This window comes from Lagopus muta, chromosome 20 (genome assembly GCF_023343835.1).
Source record: "Lagopus muta isolate bLagMut1 chromosome 20, bLagMut1 primary, whole genome shotgun sequence".
Classification (NCBI taxonomy): domain Eukaryota; kingdom Metazoa; phylum Chordata; class Aves; order Galliformes; family Phasianidae; genus Lagopus; species Lagopus muta.
The window spans coordinates 1,924,947-1,947,635 of NC_064452.1; the positions used below are offsets into that span (position 1 = coordinate 1,924,947).

General features: G+C 40.8%; 1 protein-coding gene across 1 annotated transcript; it reads right to left on the reverse strand.

Annotated features, from left to right (window-relative positions):
* On the reverse strand, positions 1-22,675 carry APPBP2 (amyloid beta precursor protein binding protein 2). Its single transcript, XM_048966564.1, has 13 exons — positions 22,204-22,675; positions 12,899-12,987; positions 12,213-12,364; positions 11,489-11,612; positions 9,243-9,411; positions 8,503-8,592; positions 8,029-8,096; positions 7,845-7,950; positions 7,381-7,505; positions 7,101-7,186; positions 6,485-6,675; positions 5,949-6,114; positions 1-5,773 (listed from the first exon to the last, which is right to left on the reverse strand). Exons 1-13 carry the CDS (start codon positions 22,342-22,344, stop codon positions 5,520-5,522), a joined length of 1,761 nt encoding a protein of 586 aa, XP_048822521.1. The 5' UTR covers positions 22,345-22,675; the 3' UTR covers positions 1-5,519.
* Positions 22,676-22,689: the final 14 nt, after the last annotated feature.

The window sequence follows — 22,689 nt, forward strand, 5'->3', positions numbered from 1 at the left end:
TGCAGGAACACTATATTTATTAGGTCGATATTTCATTTTAGCAATACAATTACAGAATATCACAATGCTGGTTACAAACATAATATGGTTTGATGGTTACAAATAATGTCGGGCACTGCAGTCTGTGAGAAGTAGGATACGAAACATTAAGTCTTGACACAAGTAGGGTGGTCTTCCAAGTCTAGTCATGATCAAGATAACTTCATATAAATGACTGTGGCACTACAGGTAGAGATTCTGGTTTAGAGGTGTCGTCTGTGTAAGTAGTTTGATTTATACAGTTATACAGTTCAAGCAACATCTTTTTTAGAATGCTATTAAATTAAAACTCCCTGTAGTTCAACAAGTATAAAAATAGTACTGAACCTGGTAATGTTCAATAAAACGTAGAGTTCGTTCACATCGTTAAGTAGTAAAGAAATTGTGAAGTCCTAGTTACCATGGCAACATCGCTTCCCATGAAGGAAAATACATCAAAGAAAAGTTACACTATGGTACCTGCGACAATTATTTAGTGATCCAACACTGAACTTGTGCACCACAAACCAAGTTTCTAAATATCTCTATATATTTATATAGTATATATCTTTTTCATCTTAAAATTTACTTTTGAAAAAAAAAAAAAAATGTGCACTTCAACAAACTCACTAAGGCCACTCATGCTATAGATACCTAGGATTGCAATGAAATATTGTTAAACAAGACCCTAGAGCACGCACCTTTATATCACCAAAGGGAAACCTGTTTCACTGCCCGAAACATTCCTGAGATTTAGGGACAGAAGCATTACCAGTGCTGTCAATTTCTTTGTAAGCAGTTTGGTTGATGTCTGGATAAAGGAAATTTCTTCCCTGCTTCTCACAGAATCCTCAAAAGGCCAAGAAACAAACCGTGCAACAGGCCATACACGTCCAACATGGAAACACCCACAACAAACAGTCAGATGCGCAGTTAACATTTGGCCAGTCACCTTCTTATTATAGAAACAATAAGGAGAAAAGGGAAACAACGAGCTTTAGAGAAAATCAAGCTTCTGCACAAGCTTCGTTACAACCTGGTAACAGCAGCATCTCCCCCGCGTTATTTGCTGCTACCTGGGAAGTCAAATCCCATCTGCACAAACCAAGGTTTTGTCCACAGCTTCACTCATGTTTTAGGCACAACGCATTTTCCTTTTTGCACTCTACCAGTACACAACAATAAAAGGAAAGAAGTTCAACGTGCATTTCTTGTACCATGAGGAGCAGCGCAATGGCACCGTTAGCAAATATCAGACTGCAGCACATTTAAAGAAAAAAACACTTCATTTTTACAAAAGAACCTTGTTGTCCCAATAAGTTAGAATCCAGCAACTAAAAGACCTTCAAAAGTCTTCAACAAATAAACTTTATGTGCAAAAAAAAAAAAAAAAAGTTTTCAACTACAAGGTTTGTAAAGAGTGCTCATGAAGACTAAGATTCAGAGGCAGACACTCGTTGGTCATAACAGCATGCTGTAAAAGCAACCAAACCACTGCTGGGGCCAAATAGTCACTAGGTGTTTTACTTCAAGTAACCGAGGGATAGACTGGTTTGAAAACATCTTTCTGCAATTTTCCCTGTCCCATTTTGTCACTTCTTAAGCTTTGCTTGCCTCTCCTTTTCCACAAGAAGTCATCCAGAATAGCCCATGTCCCAGAGACAGTGGAAGAATCCTGACATTGCCTTCTTCCCTTTCTACAAATTGCAGCGTTCAATTAAAACAAAAGACAAATAACGGATTTCAGAAGCTTTATAGTGAAAATCATGAGGGCTTAAACAATAGTTACAGTAATTTTCTACGAAGGGACACCTCTCCTCACCACTTGTAACCAATCACTGTGATTACTTACCGTCAAGAAATATTCTAAAGATGCATTTCAGAGCCCCAACCCCAGATCTCCTCTTTTTAACACCACCTCACCTAGCAGAAGGTGCATTGTGCATATATAAAATGCCAATGGTTAATCAAAGTCATCAAGCGTTTTGAAGTTGGCTAATTGCATTACAGCAAGGACAAGGTCTCCTAACAAGCAAGGCTAACTATAAAGCCTCCTTCCCCAGAACTTACACTCAGATGCATGTGGAAAGCTTGTTTTAGAAAGCTTGTTTTAGGGCTAAAATAGGACAGGAACTCCTTGGTTCCACACCTGACAGGAGGGAGGTGCAGGGTCTCTGTTGGCAAGTTCTGTGCTGAAAAGCTGCACTGTACAGAGAACGTAGTAGGTAGCACTCTGTTCCTTTAGCTCTACCTGTGCTGGTCATTAAATAAAATTAAATGCATAGAAATCTGCCTCAATGACATTGCAGATGTTTCCACCCTTACGGCTGAGCAAGTCATTTACCTTCTGTAGCCATCCAACTGGATTTCTGCTTTCTCAGGGATACCAAACAACAGCACAGACAGTAACAGTAACAACAGGTCCTAGATGTTGTCCCCACATGCCAATACAGACAGCCAATTTCTTCCAAAAACAAGATCAGAGAGACAGAATGGACAACTAGAAAGGCCAGTTCTACATTATCGCATGGAAACTCCACCTGCAGCAAGGACAGCGGATGTTCCAAGTTATGGCGTGCAGAGCAGGTTACAAAGCATTTCGTAGGCAGCTGCAAAGTCGCCCTGCAAAGCTCCTGTTTGACAGCATCAGCAGTTTGCCACAGCCACCTTTCTCCGAAACGTGGTGCCTTGGCACAACCGGAATTGCTGAAGGGCTGCAGTGAGAAGTTCAGCCCAACAGCCAAGTCAGGATTTAGTCACACGAAAAGCATGCTAGCAGTTCCACAAGGATCACAACAGATGCTCATGCCCAAGTCACATTTCTTGGCCAAAATCCAACAAAAAGAACTCGGGGTGACTTTCAGGATGTGAATCCCTTCTAGACAAGCCAATACGTCAAGGTACACAACATGCTAGGGAAGTAGCTTGAGGAAAGAAAGAAAAGCTCATCCACGCAGCAGGCCTGAGAAAACAGAATAAAGCAACCCATCACAGAAATGGAACAGATGATTTTGGTTCTCAGAAGCAAACACCTTCCTAACCTGCCCCATGTTGGAAGCTCTCCTACTCGCCACAGATTGAAAGCAGCCCTTGAAACACACAGAAACCAGAGAGCTGATGTGACAGCAATGGTTCACATGGACTGCTTGTGCCAGTGTCAGTCAAATAACACTCCCCAACTCAAAATCTTGAGACCTTTGAGTTTTGTTAGCCAGAAGCTGGAAGCAGAGGCTTGACTGGGAGCCATTCACAAACAGACATCATAAATACAAGTCAGTGCCTGCTCTGAACCTGTCAAACCCTTCTGCAATACAGCAGTAACACAGCCTGTTGAGGCCAATTTTAAGCAGCGTCCCCCTGCCCAAATTCTGGTACTAACATTACAAGTTTCATTTAAGTAATTTTAATAGGACTGAAGAAAAGAATTCATGAGAACTCTATAATCAATCACTCCCCTAATAGATGCTAGTCAGAGATGGAAATGTTTCACCTAAAGCACTCCTAAGCAAGAAAAATTGCTATAAAGTAGATGTTAAATCCATACATCATTTTAAGTTGAATTTTCATTGAACAGCCTTTGAGGGTACACTGCAACATAAGCCTTAATACCACAGTTTGTTGTTTTTAAATGTGGAATCCTTTCATTAAAGTATTTAGGTATGCAGTCATTAAAGCTGCACTCATATTGCTGCATATTCAAGTCGGTATTATTCAGCCTTTTCCCCCAAAATTACACTTGAAGGCACCGGTATATGAACTATTGGCCTGGAAAATTTCAGTTCTTAAAGGAGTCATTAAGCTCAAAGCAGTGTCTGAAACTTCTTATTTCTTCTGTGCACTCTTTCCTGAATACCACCAAGCAGCTTTCCCTGTCCCAAGCTTTACAAACTATTTAAGAGAAAACAAACCCTAAACAAAACATCCAGTCCAAGTCCTGTAGGAACCTTGCTTGCTGAGCCCCACCTTGGACTGAACTTCCACGGCCAAGTTACAAACCCCTGAAAATAGGGGGGGTGGAGAAAACCCAAGAGACAGAACCCAACCACAGGGCACTGTTTGCGCCACTATAATAAGAACGGAGGTAACAGCAGCGAGTTGTTTCTAGTTTGCTATGTTACACTTTCAAAGGAGCATTACCTCAACATTTTAAAAAGTAAAAACACACCCAAGCAAAAAATAAATAAATCTACACAGCAAAGCAGCCCCCCGCCCCCAACAGAAGAAAAATTAAGACAAGCTAGTGAGATAGGCATTATTAAAGGATGTTTACAGCTGATTTCTGCTTTTTAAATTAATATAAAGGAAATCCATTTCTGGTTGTACTATTGTTTAATGTAGAAATGAAGCATCACACAAAAAAAGACCTGTTGTGCTTTTTGGCATTTTCCACTGACCCCTGCAAACTGTACAATAAGTTGTGTTCTCCAGAAACATAAAATTGACCTGGATTGTAATACAAAACCATTAACTGGTATAAACAAGGTACTGCCTCAATTATCAGAGTAAGCCCATTAAAAAAAATAATAGAAAAGAAGATGGCTGCAGCAAATAGTTAAGCATTTCTAGTTTCTGCGTGTGGCATTGACATTAATATCTGTATAAGCTTGCTAAGTAAAACATGCCATCGCAACTGCTAAAGAACGTTCACTTCCTAGTTTTGTATCTATTACAGGAATATAATTTTGCACTGATCATACATCTAAATGAAATCACTCTACTGTAGAAGTGAATGCAGGGGCAGAAATATTAAATTAAAGCCACTGGTCCAAAAACTGTTTCTAGCAGGCTGGTCCACTTTTGATTTTCCTGGTCCTGTTATGAAGATTAGCACTCTTGGCTGGTACCAAAGAAAACTAAGGTTGCTGGTCTACTGGATCTTCCATCACTTACAGACAAACACTGGTCCAGTTCAGGGTATTAAAAACAACATACGGTCTGTACTTCCTTATCAAATTACTGTGGATTACAAATGGTATGTTGCTCTCCGAAGTGATTCTTTGCCACTTTTCTTCATCAGGCAGCAGCCAAAGCATCCTTCCTTTTCTTAGTATTTGTGATTAACTCTGCTACAAATGCATGAACTAGAGAGACCTCTCTCATATAATTTCTTGTAGTATAGCATTTATTCTGTCTATCGGAAGAAAGCTCTTGATGAAACCTTCCATTCATAATAAGAATGCAACTCTTTTGAACTCAAACAGTTTTATTTAATGTTCTCTTGCAGACTTTCTGCAAAGTAGGTTCTTTTGGAGAAAGAAAAAAAAAAAAAAAAAAAGGGTTTTCTGGAATACCAAGTTAAAAACGTGAGCCGAACTAAACATGCCATACACATGCTGATAAGAATTTAACACACATTCATCCGTATGGGCACTCTTCAGTAGACTGGACCAGTGTTTCAATGCAAATTCCAGCCCCCAGAGAACTACATGGTTTAGATTTCACAGTATGACTTCTCCCCTGTAATCTGGGAAAAAAACTTAACTGATTAATTGACCGAGTTCTTAGCTACTCTGTCCATCAACGTTCTGAGACATCAGAAAAGACTGGACCACTTCTTCAGTGGATTGAGGACTGCTGCTTACATCCTCCAGAGCATCTGTGACTGAGAACTGCCGATCCCGCAACCGGTTCCAATTGGCCAAAATATTGTGGTACTCAAAAACTTTCTCATAATTGCCAATGGAATTGTACAGTTTAATGAGACCTCTGTAATCATATTCAAGTCCACTGTATCCTTCACCAAAAAGCTTCTTTCCTAAAGACAAGAGATAACAAAAATTAAAATTCAATACTTAGATTGAAGCCATGCAAAAAAATAGAAATACTGCATTTCATTTTTAGTTATTCAATAAAATGTTAAACATTTCAAAAAGCTTTTTTTTTTTTGTATTAAGGCTGCTATGTAAATAAACACTGTAAGAATCACCTACCAATTGCTATGGATCTCAAATAAAGCTTCTCAGCATTTTCATACTGATTCATATCGTAGTTATAGAGAGAAGCTAGATGTCCCACTGACAGTGCAACTTCATAATCCTCCTGACCCAGGAGCTGCTCCTTAATCTGAATTGCCTTGATGTGCATTTCCTCTGCTTCCTGCGAGGAACAAATTCATATGGGTCAGGCACCTCTCACCACACCATAAACACTTTAAGCAACAACTATGCAGTGATTAAGTAGTCAAGCATTTCACAAAGGACAAAAAAATAAAAGATAGGAAGGCCAGAACCAGACTAAGTTCTTCAAATTCTTATTTTGGATCATCAGCAAGTAGTATCACTTTGCATCCTGTCCCCAAAGGCATCTTAATTATTTCTGTGCAAAGCTTTGAATGGGTGAAATATTAAAATGGAACGAAACTCCCAACTGAGGTTATGAACCGGGGACATAAAGTACAATTTGCTTTGACATATTGACATACAATTTACAAGATGTCTGTAAAGAGATTTACCTTAGTAGATCTTACCTTAAACTTTCTCATGGACTGATACAGTCTTCCAAGGTTGCCATAATGCTTTGCTGTTTGTACATTAAACTCCCCAAAGGCTTTTTTAGCTAACTGAAGTGAGGACAGATGCAAGTCATGAGCTTCTTGAAGTAACCTCTGCTCAGTTTCCTTGTTATGACAGTCTATTGCAATCTCCTCCAGGATAAGTGCTGAGTATAAGAAGAAGAAAAGCAACATCACTGTGTTCCAGACACAGACACACCAACTACCAGCTGCAGAAAGCCGTCCTCCCAAGAAGTGTCAGGAGATATTTAAATCAGGATTTAGATTTCTTACAAACTGCTTTCAAACTTTACAACTAGGTATCAAAGTTACCAACACTTTTTTTATATTCCGTATTTTTACTACTATTAATTCAAGAATGAGTTCAACAAAGCTTTAAAGAATTTTAAATTTGTATTTTACGAGCATGTTGACAAATAACATTGGAGAACTACAGGGAATATTCTCAAGCCATCTCCAGTTGGGAAAAAGCTTACATTGCCTCAGTTGGGAGCAGAATAAATACAACTGAATGCCTGCTCTCCATTGACAAAATATTAAACTGTTCCAGTAATGCAATTCAGGATACTACCTTTAACTCTCTTTGAAGATGCCAAGAGAAGATGGTCTTCTGGGAGAATGTGAGTTATAATGCCAATAGCACGTTCAGCATGGAATCTGAAAGAGTTTAAATATATGCATCCTCATTGCTATTTCAATTACCAGCTAACTGGTAAAGTATTAACAAGATAAATGTAGATGTTCACTGTATTAATGTTCTTGTTAGAAAAATCTGTATAAATTAAAAAACATTCTTTCCCCCCATTTGCAGTATTAGATTTTCTGCCATTACCTCAAATAGCTGTACTCACAGTGCATTGTCAAATTTTCCAGAGCTGTACTGGTGAACATAAGAAGAGTAAGCCAAATCTTCATGAGCTGTAGCTACATGTATGTTTTTACCTCCAAATACTGACTGCCGAATATCAAGAGCTGTCTGAAAGAGTCACAAGAGCACCATGATGTCAGTTAACACAGGGGGAAAAACAACAACCTTATGCATCTTACTGCTAACAGGGGAAAAAAAAAAAAAAAAAAAAAAAAAAAAAAGTCTGATGGCTCTGAAATTCAGGTCTACACCCACATACTTTAGACAGCAAGCCTAAAGAAATCACTCAAGGGCGAAGAAAAAAATGAAAGCAAAAATCTGAAGTCAACAAACAGTGCAGTAATTAAATGAACTAATTATCCTGAATTAAAATCATGTGAGTTTTAGAAGAAAGAGAGACATTTTATTTATTAATAGAAACCAAATGCATTTAGCCCTGCTGCATACCTGATAGATGGCAACAGATTGGCATATATTGTCTACGTTGAGCAAATAAAATCCGTAGTCTAGTAGTGTATCAGAATATTTGGGGTGCTTGGCTCCAAAATGCTCCCTGTAGAAACATGCTTATATTACTCATTGAGGCAGGTTAAGAGTACATTTCAAGAGGGCTTTTTGGAATAGTACTCACCGGGCGAGATACACTGCGTGTTTTATCAGCTGCTCAGCCTTCTTGAACTCACGTTTTACAACACAAGCCTAAACAGGTTGAAATGAAGCATGTGAAGAGGTGCACACTCAAAATCCTTCCCCTTGAGATATCAGCCCAATTTCTATTACTTTTAATTCTAATATCACCGCTGTCACTAAGGGACTTATTTAACAAGTGCTCACAGAAAGCATCAATAAATATTTTACTCTGACATAAATCACCAAAAAGATTAGTGTTGTATCTGAGTCTACATCAAAGATAGAAACAGCCCATCTTTTTGTGGAAGGCTCCAAGTTAACTTTGCCATCATGTCCCTTATGAACAGCTATAATTGTTTCACAGGGAAAGGAAGAAAATACACCAGAGGCACATGAAGTATAGCAGAAGTATTACACATTCTCACCCATCCTTGGTAGCAGTTTAAAAAAGGAATGTGGAAGAGTCTAAATTTACCTTAGAAGCTTGTCGCAAAACATCCACTACTACTTTTACAGGCAGGCCAACTGTGATCTCCTTCATAGCTTCTATACACCACTTGTAAGCCTGTCAAACAAAGTCAACCAACACAATAATTCAACATCACTGTGTTGCAACATTAAGAAAAATATACACCAGTCATTTACATTGGCAGATTTAAATAACACTGGTTGCTGTGGTCTGACAAACCTGAAGAACTTCTCTTCAACTTGATACTGAATGCGCAGTATTTAGTATTACACTAAGGTCTGTATAATTAAATGAATGTAATGTATTTCACAGGAAAAGGTTCTTTTATAATGCTTAACTAATCCTTACAATCACTATCATAGACAGCAGCTTCCTAGTCAATGAATTTAGGAGCTAAAAACTGCAGTCACACTGAAGTGACCTTTTTTCTAAAGTAGCTGCAAAGAGTTATGTTCTCCAATTTCTTTTTACCTATTAAAATAAACTCTTTGTAATGCATAATTTACTGATAACCAAAATACACAGGCAATCTATTGCATATAATTTCTTAATATCAGTTCATGTACTATTAAGAGTTTGTACTCAGAACAATATACAGAAACCAGATGGTAAATCAGGTATACCTCTGGTACTGCCACACAGATATCTAGAAAGACAACGTCAATAGTGAGGCAGTCATGGAGAGTCCTCGCAGATTTCATAACCAGCGTCCAGAAGCTGAACAGAAAGAAACTAGCCCTACTCACCTCATCATAGTGACTCTTGGCAAAAAGCAGTGCACACAGTTCCCCATAGAGTGCTGCCTTGTTTGCTTGCTGGCCATGTTTGGCAAGTTTATCCATGTAAGACTGAGCCAGTTTGAACGTTTCTTCTCCCAAGTGATATTTACAGTTACCATTTCGAACATGGAGCAACCTTGCAAAGATGTAAAGAGATCTTCTAATCAGTGTTTGAATAAAACATTTTGTCACGCTGCAGCATCACTGATCTACAATCTGGTGTTGTACTTAGAGAACCGGGTACCACCCCAGCAAAACTGCACTGTCTGAATTCAGTAATACAAAGGAATTGTTCATAGAAATTTGTTACAGTATTCCATGCTTTGCATCTTGCACGGCAAGAATTTCTTCTGTTGGAAATGCCAAAGGATTTTTTCACGTTGATGAAGTTCTGCACATCCAATGCCCAAACCACTTTGGTGTGTGTGGCTTTGTTTTATTTTTCCTGAAGTCCATTCTCAACACCGATAAAATCTTATTTCCCAAACTCAGTAACATATGGTATTAAATCCCTTCTACCTCCTTTCCAAAACATGGTAAACTGAAACTGACAAAAAGTACAAACTCTTCTGCGTGCATCTCTGCATTTTGTCCTCAGTCCTTAAACAGCACAATGTATCATAAATAATTTTACAGGAGATTCAATTGCATCCATTCTACATGAGAAAGCATCTGGAACTAACGTCACTCTCTGGGCCGCCAGGAAAGATGGGACAGCACAGCAGGATGGCATTAGCACCCAGGCACAATTCATAAACGGGGCTGAACAGGGATATTTTGAAATGCATTCAATATTATTTACATAGTAGAGTTCACTCTGAGGCAACAGCACAAGCAACTTTAAGCTCAGGAACAGCAGGCCAGCTAATCGTTAGCTGTCATAATAGTTTCTTGGATTGACAACCTTTAAATGCTAGAAGAAAACATACACACCTAAGTGTTCATAGATTAGTAACACTAGCAGGGAAATTTTGGATTAAAGGAAGAGCAATAGCACTTAACAACAGTAATTTTAGTGTTGTCCAACAGGAATACAAGTAGTAAGAAGGCCACCTTCAAAGGAATCAGCAAGCATATCTGCTCAGATTGATCTAGTGCCAGCCTGACAACCCGTTCTGGATTTACAGTTTTGAAAGTTTTGATCCTTTGATACTCAGTACTGAATTAACACAAGGCAATGCAGTCATCGCAGTTCACAACAACTCTAGACAGCCTCCTTTTCTCCCGCTCCCCCATTTCTTATCACCACCTCTTTTCCCATCTGAAAGATTCACAGAAGCTTCAGTAAATGGTGAAATACAGACAAGAAAGCAGTATTGAAGTGCACACTGTTTCTCCAAACAAGCAACTATTTCAGCTTCTGGCTTCTGTTTAGAACAGAAGTAGAGATTTTTGTTATTGAAAACTGATGCTTATTTACTTTAAAGAGATGCATTCAAAATGTGAGTGCCATCACATTCCAAGCCTAAAGGGCAGAATTGTATTCCTGCTCCATTGCAGGCAAAGAAAAGAGACAGCTGTTCCTTTCCTATTGCAAATGCCTGCCATTTAGCACAGATGAAATTTTGGTAAACTAACTTTCATTGTCCCTTCTGGAGATCTGTTATTAGACAATGAGTAATAGAGATTGGAAAACATCAGGGAAGCCCTCATAAGTCAAGAAGACAACATAACACAGGAAAAAAAACCCACAAAGTAAAGCAAATCAGAACACAACACTTTACAGTAAAGAGATGCTAAAATTCTGAAAATATGAGCTAACGTATAGGTGCAACATTTTATACCTTGCATGATACATTATGACAGGTCTTCCTATAAACTAATAAAGGAAGAAGAGAACAATTAAGATCTCTCATCAGTGTTTCTCTTTTCCAAACCCGTTTCCTATAATCTCCTTTCCTTTTCTGTATTTGGAGAAGGTGAGTTTATTTTTAAGGCAGCTTCTTCAGCATGCCAAACAATTAGACAATTTTTTGGATTAATTATAAGTCAAAGGATCAAGTGCTGAGAGCAGCACTACAGCTAGCATTTTTCTATCCCAGGAAGGTGCACATACACGTCCAGCCTCTCATAGCATCACCTTGTTTCTGGAACAAAAGCAAGCGGTGCAGCAGAATTCTGAAGAGAGCATCTGAAGCTTCTTGGCTCTTAATAGTGGTACATGAGAATAAATACTTCTCAGTAAGACGTGTGGGAATTAAAGGTAAGCTCACCTTACACAACACTCTACTGCACGAAACCAATGAAGTATTTCATCGTGAAGGGTGCACAGCTGAAGGCAGGAAAGAAATACCTTCTCTGCATCACTGTACCATCCTGCATCTGAAAGGAACCCTCCTGGAAAAATCAAGAACAAACAGAGTTTTGAACAGTGCCTTTCTAGGAAAAAGCATTCGCTCAGATCATCTAAGAGCTCTTATTTTATTACAAATAAGTAGGAATACAGGAGTGCAGTATTCCCTATGCCAAAATTCAGGAAGTCATTGCTAACAGCTTAGGGGGAACGTAGGCAGCGAGAGCAAAGGAAACGTGTTTTACAAAGCACCATGAAATTGCATGCTGCATACAGGAGTTCTATCAGAGCTAACCCTGCAGTCCTGGACGTGAAACATGAGCAGAAGAACTCTCCTTCAGCTGAGCAGGACTTCTGGTATTCCATAGTTTTCCATCATGAAATACTTGCATCAATAGTAGAAACACACAAAGTCTTAACATTAACTATCACGCTTATAAATTTTATACTTGAAATAGCAGAGAGCAGCCTAAAATTTTTAGGTATTTAATTGTATTATATACATAAGCCATCAAGTGACTTCCTAAAAACACAGACTCCAAGCACACACATTCCCAAAAAGAAGTTACAAAGAGGTAAAAAATAGCATTAGACTAACTGAACTAACAAAGAAATACACTTAACAGTCTATGAACACCAGTTACCTAGAACAAAGCCAATCTGGATTGCTTTTTCTTTTACAGCAGAATCTGATTCTGCTATGTAGGAACATCGTCTACTGAAAGAATAGGCCAGTACAGAAGCAACTTTTACTCCATGGTCCATCAAAGCCTGAAAACAGTGATGAAGCAGATGTCTGAAACAAAAGAAAATAAAACTTGTTACGTATGAAGTTTTTAAAACAGTGCAGTCACAGCACCATGGATACAAACGAGTAGTGACTCAAGGAAATAACTCCAGCCTTCTCTCAAACAAAAAGCAGACGAACACAAGCATAACTGACACTCTCAAGACTAATGGGTTACAGTTGTTGGATTACCCAAAAAAATAAAATCAGCGTACAAACAGTTCTTTACAAGGACACCCTCAAGAATAAGCAAAATACAAGCTGCCCACACACTGTTACAACTGGAAAACAAAGCTTTCTGTTTAGACTCTGTGGGTGGGGAAGCCTCAAAGCCCACCCCTGCCCTGACTCACACTAAAATGGCAGACAAATGAGCAGTGACAAACCCATTAACATCACATACACACAAACAAGGGGAGGGAGATACTAGAGACACAAAGCTTATCCTGGTAACAAAGAATCTGATCTGACATCTTCTGGATTCAAAAGTTAGATCAAGAACCCAGGGCTGAAAGGAGCCTGTCAGTACAGGAAGGTGCTTACCTTTTATCTAAAGCTCGCAGCACCTTTGCAAAAACTTCTAGTTCACAGAATTCACTCCCCAGTTGGCATAAGCGGCCCTGTTGGTAAAGCTGAAAGAAAAATACAAATATATTTAAAAATTTAAGACCTGGTGCTCTCCTGGGAAATTTAGCTCACCAGTTAGAATGACTTATGAATTGTAGAGCTCAGAGTACAGAAGAGTAAATATTAAAAAGAAATAGTTTCACTATCTCCACACAGGAGAACACCTTCAGTGGCAGAACTTAAACACACAAACTATAAGAGCTCCATATTTGCTTTCAATTTATTTTTATCCGTTCTTTTCTTCCTCCTTCCTTCAGACATTCACTACATCTACCTGCATCATTAAAACATCACAATTCCTAAGCTAGAGAACAAAGACAAAACAAAAAAACTACTAAATTTAATAAAAATTGTAACAAATGGCTTCTTTGATATCAGATCAGATGCTTTTTTTTTTTTTTTTAAACTAAAGAAAATCTATCACAGGGCTGCGTGAAGAGATTCTAGGTGATTTGTAAGTGGAAACGCAAAGCCAAAGCCTAAATTCAAAACACTGCTTGTCATCCTACAAAACTCCAGCCTCTGTCTGGGACAAAGACTGAAGCAATGAAATTATACATCCAAGAAAACCACCCCAAACCCACAAGTTCTGCAATGGATGACTCACCAATACCCAGAGCTAAACACAAGCGTGAGCCCTGACCCCATTAATACCTGGGCTTATATGAACAATTCCTGCTTGAGTAAATGGGAACGCTCCTCAATTTATTGAAAGCAATGCCTGGTTTTATGCTGAAACCAATTTCTATCTGCAGATAAGCAAATATATCAGTTAGCTTGTTCATAAAAAACAAACCATGGAGACAGTTCTTTGTGCATAGCACAGCTAAGCAGCAGAGCTCCCTGCTACGTTATGCTATAAATACTGAGAATTTACATAGGTGCAGAAGTGGCTGCGCAAACACACAGCAAAGAAATCCACTGGGGCTGTTAAATCCAGACATCACAAAGTCCCTGAACAACAAATAGCAAAGAGTAGGGTGTGCAGCCAGAAAGCAGCACGGTCCACTCACCCCAGTCAGCTGGCAGCAGCCTCTGCCAGCAGCACAAGGATTGCAGCAGATCAGGACTGTTGTGGCACAAGCATTTGTTATTTCAGGTACTGCAGGCAGCATTCCTTCATATTTTTATTATTTAAAACCTTTTTTGCAAGGCAGCAGCTCTATGAGGAGAAGGAAAAACCATCTCAAGTCTCCCCAGATGCTGCCTCTCACAGCACTCACCATTCCAGAGCCATCTCTGTCTTTCTCCAACCTGCAGTGTGATGGCAGAGCACTACAGCTCACCAGCACACACACAGGCGTGCACTCACGCTTCGCACCATCACAAGCTTGCAGGTAATGCACTCCAACAGTTATTCAGAAAATCAATGCCACAACATTCCAACACAAACTGTCCAAGACCAGAGCACTGCTACCAGCAGCAAGGCACTCCAGGCTATTTGAGCAGGGTTTAGAGCTACGAGAAACTCTGAAATGAGGAGTCAGCCACTCTCACCATGCAAGCAAAAGATGAGAGAGAGGAGTTACTTACAGCTAGAATGCTCAGGTACAAACACTGATTAAATAAAAACTTCAGTTTTTGAGTTCTAATCATTTCTTTCAATACCTTTATTGAAAAGTACCATTTATCTGGAGCATCATTTTAACCACAAGCCCAGGAGGCAGGTCAATGAGCACTCCAATCAAGCACATAAAACATTGCCAGACAGAAATTTCCTTTTAGTCAGAGCTCTTTATGAAACATGTGACAATGTTTCTGCAGCATGAGTTTGTTATTTTAACAGAACCTACAAAAAAAAAAAACTTCAAAAGTTCTTTAACCTAAAAACGTCAATTGCCAGAAATGAATGCTTTCCTTTTAGCCAACTATTTCACTGGAAAAAATAAAAATAAAAAAGGAAGTCTTAAACAGTATCTACATGAAAAGTTGTTCCTCAGATAAAGCAGAGCCATGGCCCTGTACTCAAAACAAATTAGAGCTGGAGTGTTTTTCCCCACTGAAAACACCGTGGCAGTGAGGGGGAACAGGGGATGCCCCAAACCACACCCTCATCTTTCACACATCTCTGATTTTGGGTCCAAAGGTCCAGACCCGCTCCTCACACACCACTCCCCAGCTCAGCCCATCTAGTTTTTTCCTGGTATAACCAGAAATACAGCATCCTCAGAACATTTACCACACCACTCACCCCTTCCCTCGACATGCTGGCAAGCATTTGAGGAACTAACTCTGCCTGAAGTCTCTTCAAACTGTTATAGCTGTTACAGCTATAGTTTCAAACAGAATTGGACATGGAAATAGTGAGACTACGTCAAACTGTGAAGCAATTCCAGAAGGTTCAGTAACTCTTATTTGCTCATTGAGAAGCAGTTGCAAGTACGGAAGAAATGATTCTCTTGTTAAAGCTCCAGAGACAGAATTCTTGACCACAAGCCTTGCTACATAACACGAAAAACAAAACAAAAGAGTGATTCAAGAAAAACAGGCCCCAACAAGAAAGGCAGAGGTTTGGATTCCTGAAAAACTACTCCGCTCTTAAGAAGGAAGGAGGTTTTTTTCGGACACAAACTTGACCTATTTGAAGGTTATCAATGATTTTTTTTAATTATAGAAAGACACATAAGAACATACATATGACTTCCAGCTTACACCTCTCAAACTGACATTAAGCCTGTCACTGAAGACACGAACATCGGAGCACATCTCATGTGCTGGCTTGCTATTACACAGTCCAACTGCTCTGTACAGCTGTGGCAAAGCCACCATGACGTCCTTCAGGAGCTAAGGCTAACAGTGACTTACAGAACTTTCTCCTAAGCATTCAGAAAATGCATATAGAGGTGTCTCCAGTTGAACATATTGATAACAGTAGCTTGTAACTTATCTACTGTCATATCATCATGCATATATAATTATCTGTGAGTTCCTGCCAGAGCTCTCTCTCAGTAGGTTGAGCTCTGATTCTTAGCAAACCCTTAGAAACAAAGGCAGAGACATCCAACCACTGAGAAAGTGGCTTTTTTTTTTTTTTTTTTTAAATGACCAGCATTCTCCACTGTGCACAAATGTAGGAGCAATTACTTTTTCTAAGCCTCTTCATAATAAAGATTAACTCTAAGCAGTTGTAAAAGGACCATAAGAATTGCAGTGCTTTCAACGAAAGAAAGAAAAAAAAGCTCCTATTGCTCCAGTTTGGAAGAGGCCTGAAAAACAAGAAAGGACATCACAGTAAGAATTAAAGCTGCAAGAAGTCCCAAGGAGCCCCCCCAGCATGATTAGCAATGCCCAATAATATAACATGGACTGCTATGCTCAATTTAGGGAGGATTGCATATTTAAACAACAAAATCTGTATTTAGAAAATAAGTTTGGCTGCAACCACCGCCTCCCTTCTCTGCTTAACACAGAAGGAAAAAAAGTCTTTTGAAGTCAGTGCCCTGAATCAACCCATTGAGAAACGACTCTTGAAAAGCCCTGGGGACAGCTGGGGGACAAGCTTAGAAAATAATCTGTTATAAATCTGGGCACTTTCATCTCTTACAAATCTATTTCAAAACCATCTACGAGGCTTCTGGATGAGACCAATTCCACCCTGATATTGTTTGGGGCTTTAAAAAAATAAATCAAACTTCTCAGCTCTTTTTGAAAACCATGCTTCCAGTCAGGAAGCTCATCCTAAAGAGTCTCAAGCAATATAAACAAACAACCCAAAAGCCTGCACTGAATAAGCCTAATTTAACTGATAACATTGGGAGCTTATGCTCCACACACACAGCATGCTTCACACTTTCACTCACTGCTCTTCCTGTATCACACCAGCAACGTAGGATTTTTTTCTGATTTTCTGTGTGATTCCACACAGAACCCTGCACTGGAGGGTTTTCTATGTGGTTTGCTTTGACTGAAGTTCAACCAGTGCAGACAAAATTAAGTGGAAACAAGAATTACTGTTTCAGCAGTAGTTGGACACTTTTTTCATGGTATTACCTCATTGTCTGTGTTATGAGTTTCAGTATCTAAGGTTCAACAAGGACAATGAAAAAAGAAAATAGGCGAGCCAAGCCTAGAAAACCACACAGAGCTTCAAGGAGAAAAAAGCCAAACAAAGAGCAAACTAAATGGTAAGACTCTGAAGAATGGTAAGCAAGGTGGGGAGCTGCAAACCAAAGACATAACAGTGCAAGATGTTTTGGCTCTGGTAAGACTACAGATAAGGTATGTATTAAAATAAAGAGTAATAATCATTGGACTAAAGCTCATGGCATGATGATGATTCTCCTTCACTTGGAGGATTTAAAGAGGGGAGCAATAGACAGATATGATTGAATTCAAGCAGTATTCAGACATGTCCCACTGAATGCACCAGTCTGGAAGTCCAACCAGATCACAATGCCTCTATGTGAGTGCACAAGGAAATCATGCTTGTTTTTTACATATACATTTCATTTCTGATGCCCAAGAGCACAGCAGGATAAAGGAATTCAGCCTTTGTGCAGTCACACCGATCGGTCACTGCAGGAACCCTACAAAACACAACCCACCCGCTCTGGATTTTCTACCTTCCAAGACACACTGCTTACTGTGACCTTGGTTGTACCCTTCTGCTCCGAAAGGATTCAGAACTACATCAGTGCAGCTACACTTCATCTCGCAGGAAGCCTGTCCTTTCCTCCCTCATCACACAGCCAGGAGCAGAAGCCTTAGGACAAACCAGATTCACTCCGTAAGATCAGAAAAGCTTGTAATCATCCCTCACCAGTAAAAGTCATCTCTACTGCAATGCACAGAACAGACATTCTATCGCGCGTTGCCAAGTGTCAGCAAATTCCTGCTTACTCATTTTGCTTGGTTCAAAGAATAACTAGATGCAATTGGAGCTCTTCTATTAGCCACACTTCTCTTTCTGGGGGTTAGCAGAGTGCAGTGGGAAGGCAGTTTTCCAGCTACACACTATCCAGAAGCTGCAGATACCAGGATGTAAATTTAAAATCTGTGTTTTGATTCACATCAGTGTAGAAGCAGTGTGGAAGTTTCATTAACTGTGTCAAATACAGAAAAAGCATGATTATGGCCTTTTGGATTTTGCCTGATTTTTTTAATACAAATAAGCACAGCACAATTACTAACTGTTATGGGCCCCCACCAAGTGTCTGAAACAAATTGTCATCTCCAATTGTTCTTGTGGTTAATGATCTCATCAGAAAACATTCAAGGAACATTGGATCCAAGTGACTTTCAAGAAAAATCAATGTGAAAAAACACAACCCTTAAAAGACATTTCAGAAGAACATTAGATGAAACTCCTTGTTATCTATCCAGTGTAAAGCCAGCATCAGCTTGCTGCATAAATACCTACAACAGAGAGCACTATGACTAATGAAGCACTGTCCCATCAAATACAGCCAGAAAACATAAGAACAAAAAAACAAAAAACAAAAAAAACCCACAAATTATGCATAACAGAACAAAGCTGAAGTACAGAGAAAAAACTTCTATGTAAGACATTAACTGAATGATCTTTGGACTGCAGAGTTCAGTGTCCTGTTTCTGTCAAAAACTACGTTATTTGGATAAACTCCCTCCCTCTGAACACCAACCATTTTCTCCAGAAGACACAAAACAGAATCATTTGATTTCCCAGATGTTGTGGAGTGTTGCAGTGGTTTGGGTCCTTTTTTTTTTTTTTGTGCAGGCTTCAATTTATTTAAAAAGTAGGTAATAACTGGAATAAAGTGTGGCATTTACCACTGCAGCCCAGCTGCCAGGCATGCCCTGTTTGTGTTCTAACTGCGATGCAGCACATTTCCTTCTTCAGCTCCTAAGCACAAGGCCTCCTCTTCTCTTCCTCATAAAGATTAAAAAAAACAAACCAACCAACCACTTTTACTAGGAAACAGCACCACCAGGATATACATTAACCTGGTAAAGACACAAAGGAAACAAAATAACTACATTTGCATATTTTTTTCCAGATCCGGATGCTGCTTGCAACAGTACTAGTTATGAACTCTTCCAAACACACTTGGACATCCTCATCAGTGTTCTGCCCAGTCTCTGTTTATTCTCCAATGGTTGCAAGGAAAAGTGAACAGGCTTTTGAGACAAAAAATTAAAAACCAGAAATCCAGTAATGCCCTGGCTAAAGCACTACAGATTTACTTTATTGCAATCATGATTATTTATTTTTCATTTTTAAGGTGTTAGTCGTTGTTAAGGATAAATACACTCAGTACCAGGAACCTGCCTGCTCCTGTCACTGTGCCACAGCACCTATTTCTTAGTGAGCCCACAGCAGAGAGCTCTCCACAGCCATTGCTTGTTTGGTTCCTTCTTGTAAACTGGGAACACGTGGGTTTATAAAATGCATCCTAGACATCAACAGCTCTGGAATCTGTACAGTTGAAAGCAATTGGGCTGGTTAATGGATGGGAAATAAAGGTGACACACTACCACAACACAGCCAAGCGCTGAAGCAGAGGGTACCCTGGTGGGAACGAAAGATGAGGACTTTCTCAGGTGGCTCTTTCCTTCCTTTCAGATAACATGCTGGCCATTTCCACCATCGTAATAACGTGACATCCTACCTCTGCCGTCTTAATCAACGTAACAAGGCTGGCAGACTCCATAAACAGCACTGGCAAGTGCTAATTTCAAGTGTTCATACGGATGAATGCATTTAAAAGAATTTTCAAGTTCTATATGGCCACGGCCAATTAACATCCACAGTGAGTGTCAAAAGAAGATCTGACTGATGCTTCCTTTTAGTTCTGCAAAGTGGCACTTTCTCCAGTATCACAAGTTGTAATACAGCATTTCTTGCAAGTTGGATGTGAAAGACTGAAAAAATTTCTATTCCTTTCAATAATCACCAAAAGACACTCCATCTTCCACAAGGTCTAAATGCACACACATTTGTACAAGCACTACACACCAAACTTTCCTCAGGTGTATCTAAAGAATACGTACTACTCCATGTAACACCAACAACAAATTGACAGCCTTTCATCAACTACAAAGATGCAGCCAGAACAAAGATTTAGAAGCCTTCTAGCTTGCCTTCTGTTAAGGACTGGTAGTGGGTTCTGGAAATCGTACTTCTGGCTTAAAGAGCTCATCATGAGGATGTCCTAAGAATACATATACTAACCTACAACAGTATTTAATGCCTGCATCTTTTTGAAAAGCACAGCAACTGTGTTCAGAACCAAAAAGCAAAACAAGCACCAGACACAGCATGCAGGGAACTGCTCCAAGGTGTGAAGGAGTCCTCCTCCCAGACTAGTTCACCAGTACCATTTATATTCCTCAGCCATCCAAACACAGAAATCAAGAACCAGCACTCAGTGTCATACAGGTGCACAGAAAAATGCAAGCACTGTTCCACAAGATTTCTCTGAGCTATGCTTTGAGGTGCTGGCTGAAAGCAGACGTCTCTGCACGCACAGCACCATTCAGTCAGGACTACGCTTGCTTTTAGCACCCCAGCCAAGATTAAGTTATATTTATATATTAGCTAATTTAAATGCAACCACTGAAGACAAGGTATTCTCCTAGGAGACGATCTTACCATTGGTAGCACTGGCACAACAGTCACCAAACTACACCACGTGTTTGTATTTATTCTACATGATGTATGTATGCACCATTATAGGTGCACCTTACACAGTTCAGATTATCAAGGATCAGCCTGTTGTAAAATACAGGCAAAACAATAATACCAATTATCATGGTTAACAGAAATTACACTGGCTAGTGATGAGTACAACCAAATAGATCCATGGCATGTTACCACCTCCTGAACAAAACATGCTGCTTGTTACATGAGCAGAGCAAATAGAATTAAAAGCCTCTTTAGAACTCAAATCTATTTCTGGATTATTTTTAATGATGAAAAAACACCAAATGAATCTGATACATGTAACAATTGAAGAGTGTTAATAGAAGTATATGTAACCTATTAAGATCACCTCTGGATGAGTTTTTAAAGGAAGTGGAAACAATACATGATTGGGTATCAACAACTTGTGAAATTCTTTCTATGTTTTTTAAGCCCTTGGGAACCATCCCTCATCTGTATGAATGTCAAGACAGACAATGCCAGTGTCAATGGCCATCCCTGCCAACAGCTGAAAATAAGCCTCAGAATGTTCTCCCATGCTGTTAGTCCCATATCTATAGGGCTTATCCACTGGTAGCTGCATCTCAGCCACCTCACCTTCCCCAAGCACGCTCGCTGTGGCAGAACATTTCCCACAGTTCTCAGCTCTTAAGAAAAGCAACGGACAACCAGGGTGCAGAAATGTACCTGTATGTTTCAACTGGGCAGAAACAGTTTCTCTGTTGCCAGGGACAATCAGCATGCCTTCTAAATACTGTTTCTGCACCAACATTGGATGGGCCACTATTACAGGTTCACCAAGACTTACAAAAAAAAAAAAATACTTTGTTTAGCACCCCAAGTTTTTAGCACTTAACTGGCAGAGGAAATAAAGGCCATCTCCCACTTTTTTTTTTTTTTTTTTTTTTTTAATACATTGAGTCTCTCCTGGTGAATGCTTATTTCCAGTGGTTCCCACAGATGGATGGAATGCCTAATTGGTGGACAATAGAGATTCAAGGACCTTCTCAGCACACCCTTTACTGTAACTCTGGGTATTTTGGAGGCAGCTCAGTGAGAAACAGCCACCACGTGAAAAAATGACATAAAGCTGATAAACGGCACCATTTAAAGATCCTCAATTCCTTCCACCTGGTTCCAAACAGACATTTAAACGTACAAGAGCACGGCAGACCCGGCAACCTCCACCACAGACAGCACCTTCTGCAACATGGGGGTGGAAAAGGAAGGAAAAAGAAAAACCTCCGCACAGCTCAACACAAACCCGCGCTTCCCGACCGCTTCCCCCCCCCCCAGCCTGGCAAGCGCCTCCACCCACCCCGATTCCCCACTTCAAGGGCAGCCCCTTCCCCCCTCCGGACTCAAACAGCCCCAGCCTCCCCGCAGTCCCTTCCTCACGCGCGGCCCCGTGGTCCCTCGTTCCCGCTCTCGGACCTTCGGGCCTCAGTCCGGCGGCACCGCAGGAAGCCAGGCCGCGCGCTCGGCGCGCCCCTCAGGGAAGGCCCGGCCCCCAGCTCCCCAGCCCCGCTCTCCTTCCCTCTCTGCCCCTCAGGCCCGACCCGGGCCCGGCCTCCCTCAGCGCCCCGCTGCCCGCCCTCACCTTGTAGTACACGTCGAACTGGATGTTCTCGGGCAGCGAGCGGATGTCCCGGCGCCGGGCCCGCCCGTAACTATCCACCACGGCCGAGATCGCCGTGTTATAGAGCGTCTCGGGCACCCACTCCAGCTCCACCGCCGCCATCTTGGGTGTGCGGAGCCGCCTTCCCCCCACCCCCCGCCCGGCCCGCTCCGCCTCGCGGCTCCCGCAGCCCCAGCGGCAGGGAGGAGGGAGGGAGAGGCGGCGGGAGCGGGGACGGTGGGGGGAAGAGAAGGGGTGAGGGATTGAACTGCCTGCGCTGGGGAGGCGCGAGGAGCAAATGGGGGACGGAGAGGGGAGGAGGGAGGGAAGAGCGGTGGGGTTACGGGTACGTGGGGGTGTGAGGAGCGGGCTGCGGGGGTGGGGCTGCGGCTGTGGTGACCCTGCGGCCCCGGTGGGGCTCGGGATCGGCACGGGGCAGCAGGGCGGGCTCCGAGCGTTCCCTCACAG

Bases quoted from the DNA above. Each gene is read 5' to 3' on its own strand.
- APPBP2 (XM_048966564.1), bottom strand. From the start codon at position 22,344: ATGGCGGCGGTGGAGCTGGAGTGGGTGCCCGAGACGCTCTATAACACG. The intron at 12,988-22,203 runs GTGAGGGCGGGC...TTTTTCTTTCAG, and splicing joins AGTTCGACGTGTACTACAAG to CTTTACCAACAGGGCCGCTT. The intron at 7,951-8,028 runs GTGAGTACTATT...ATGTTTCTACAG, and splicing joins CACGCAGTGTATCTCGCCCG to GGAGCATTTTGGAGCCAAGC.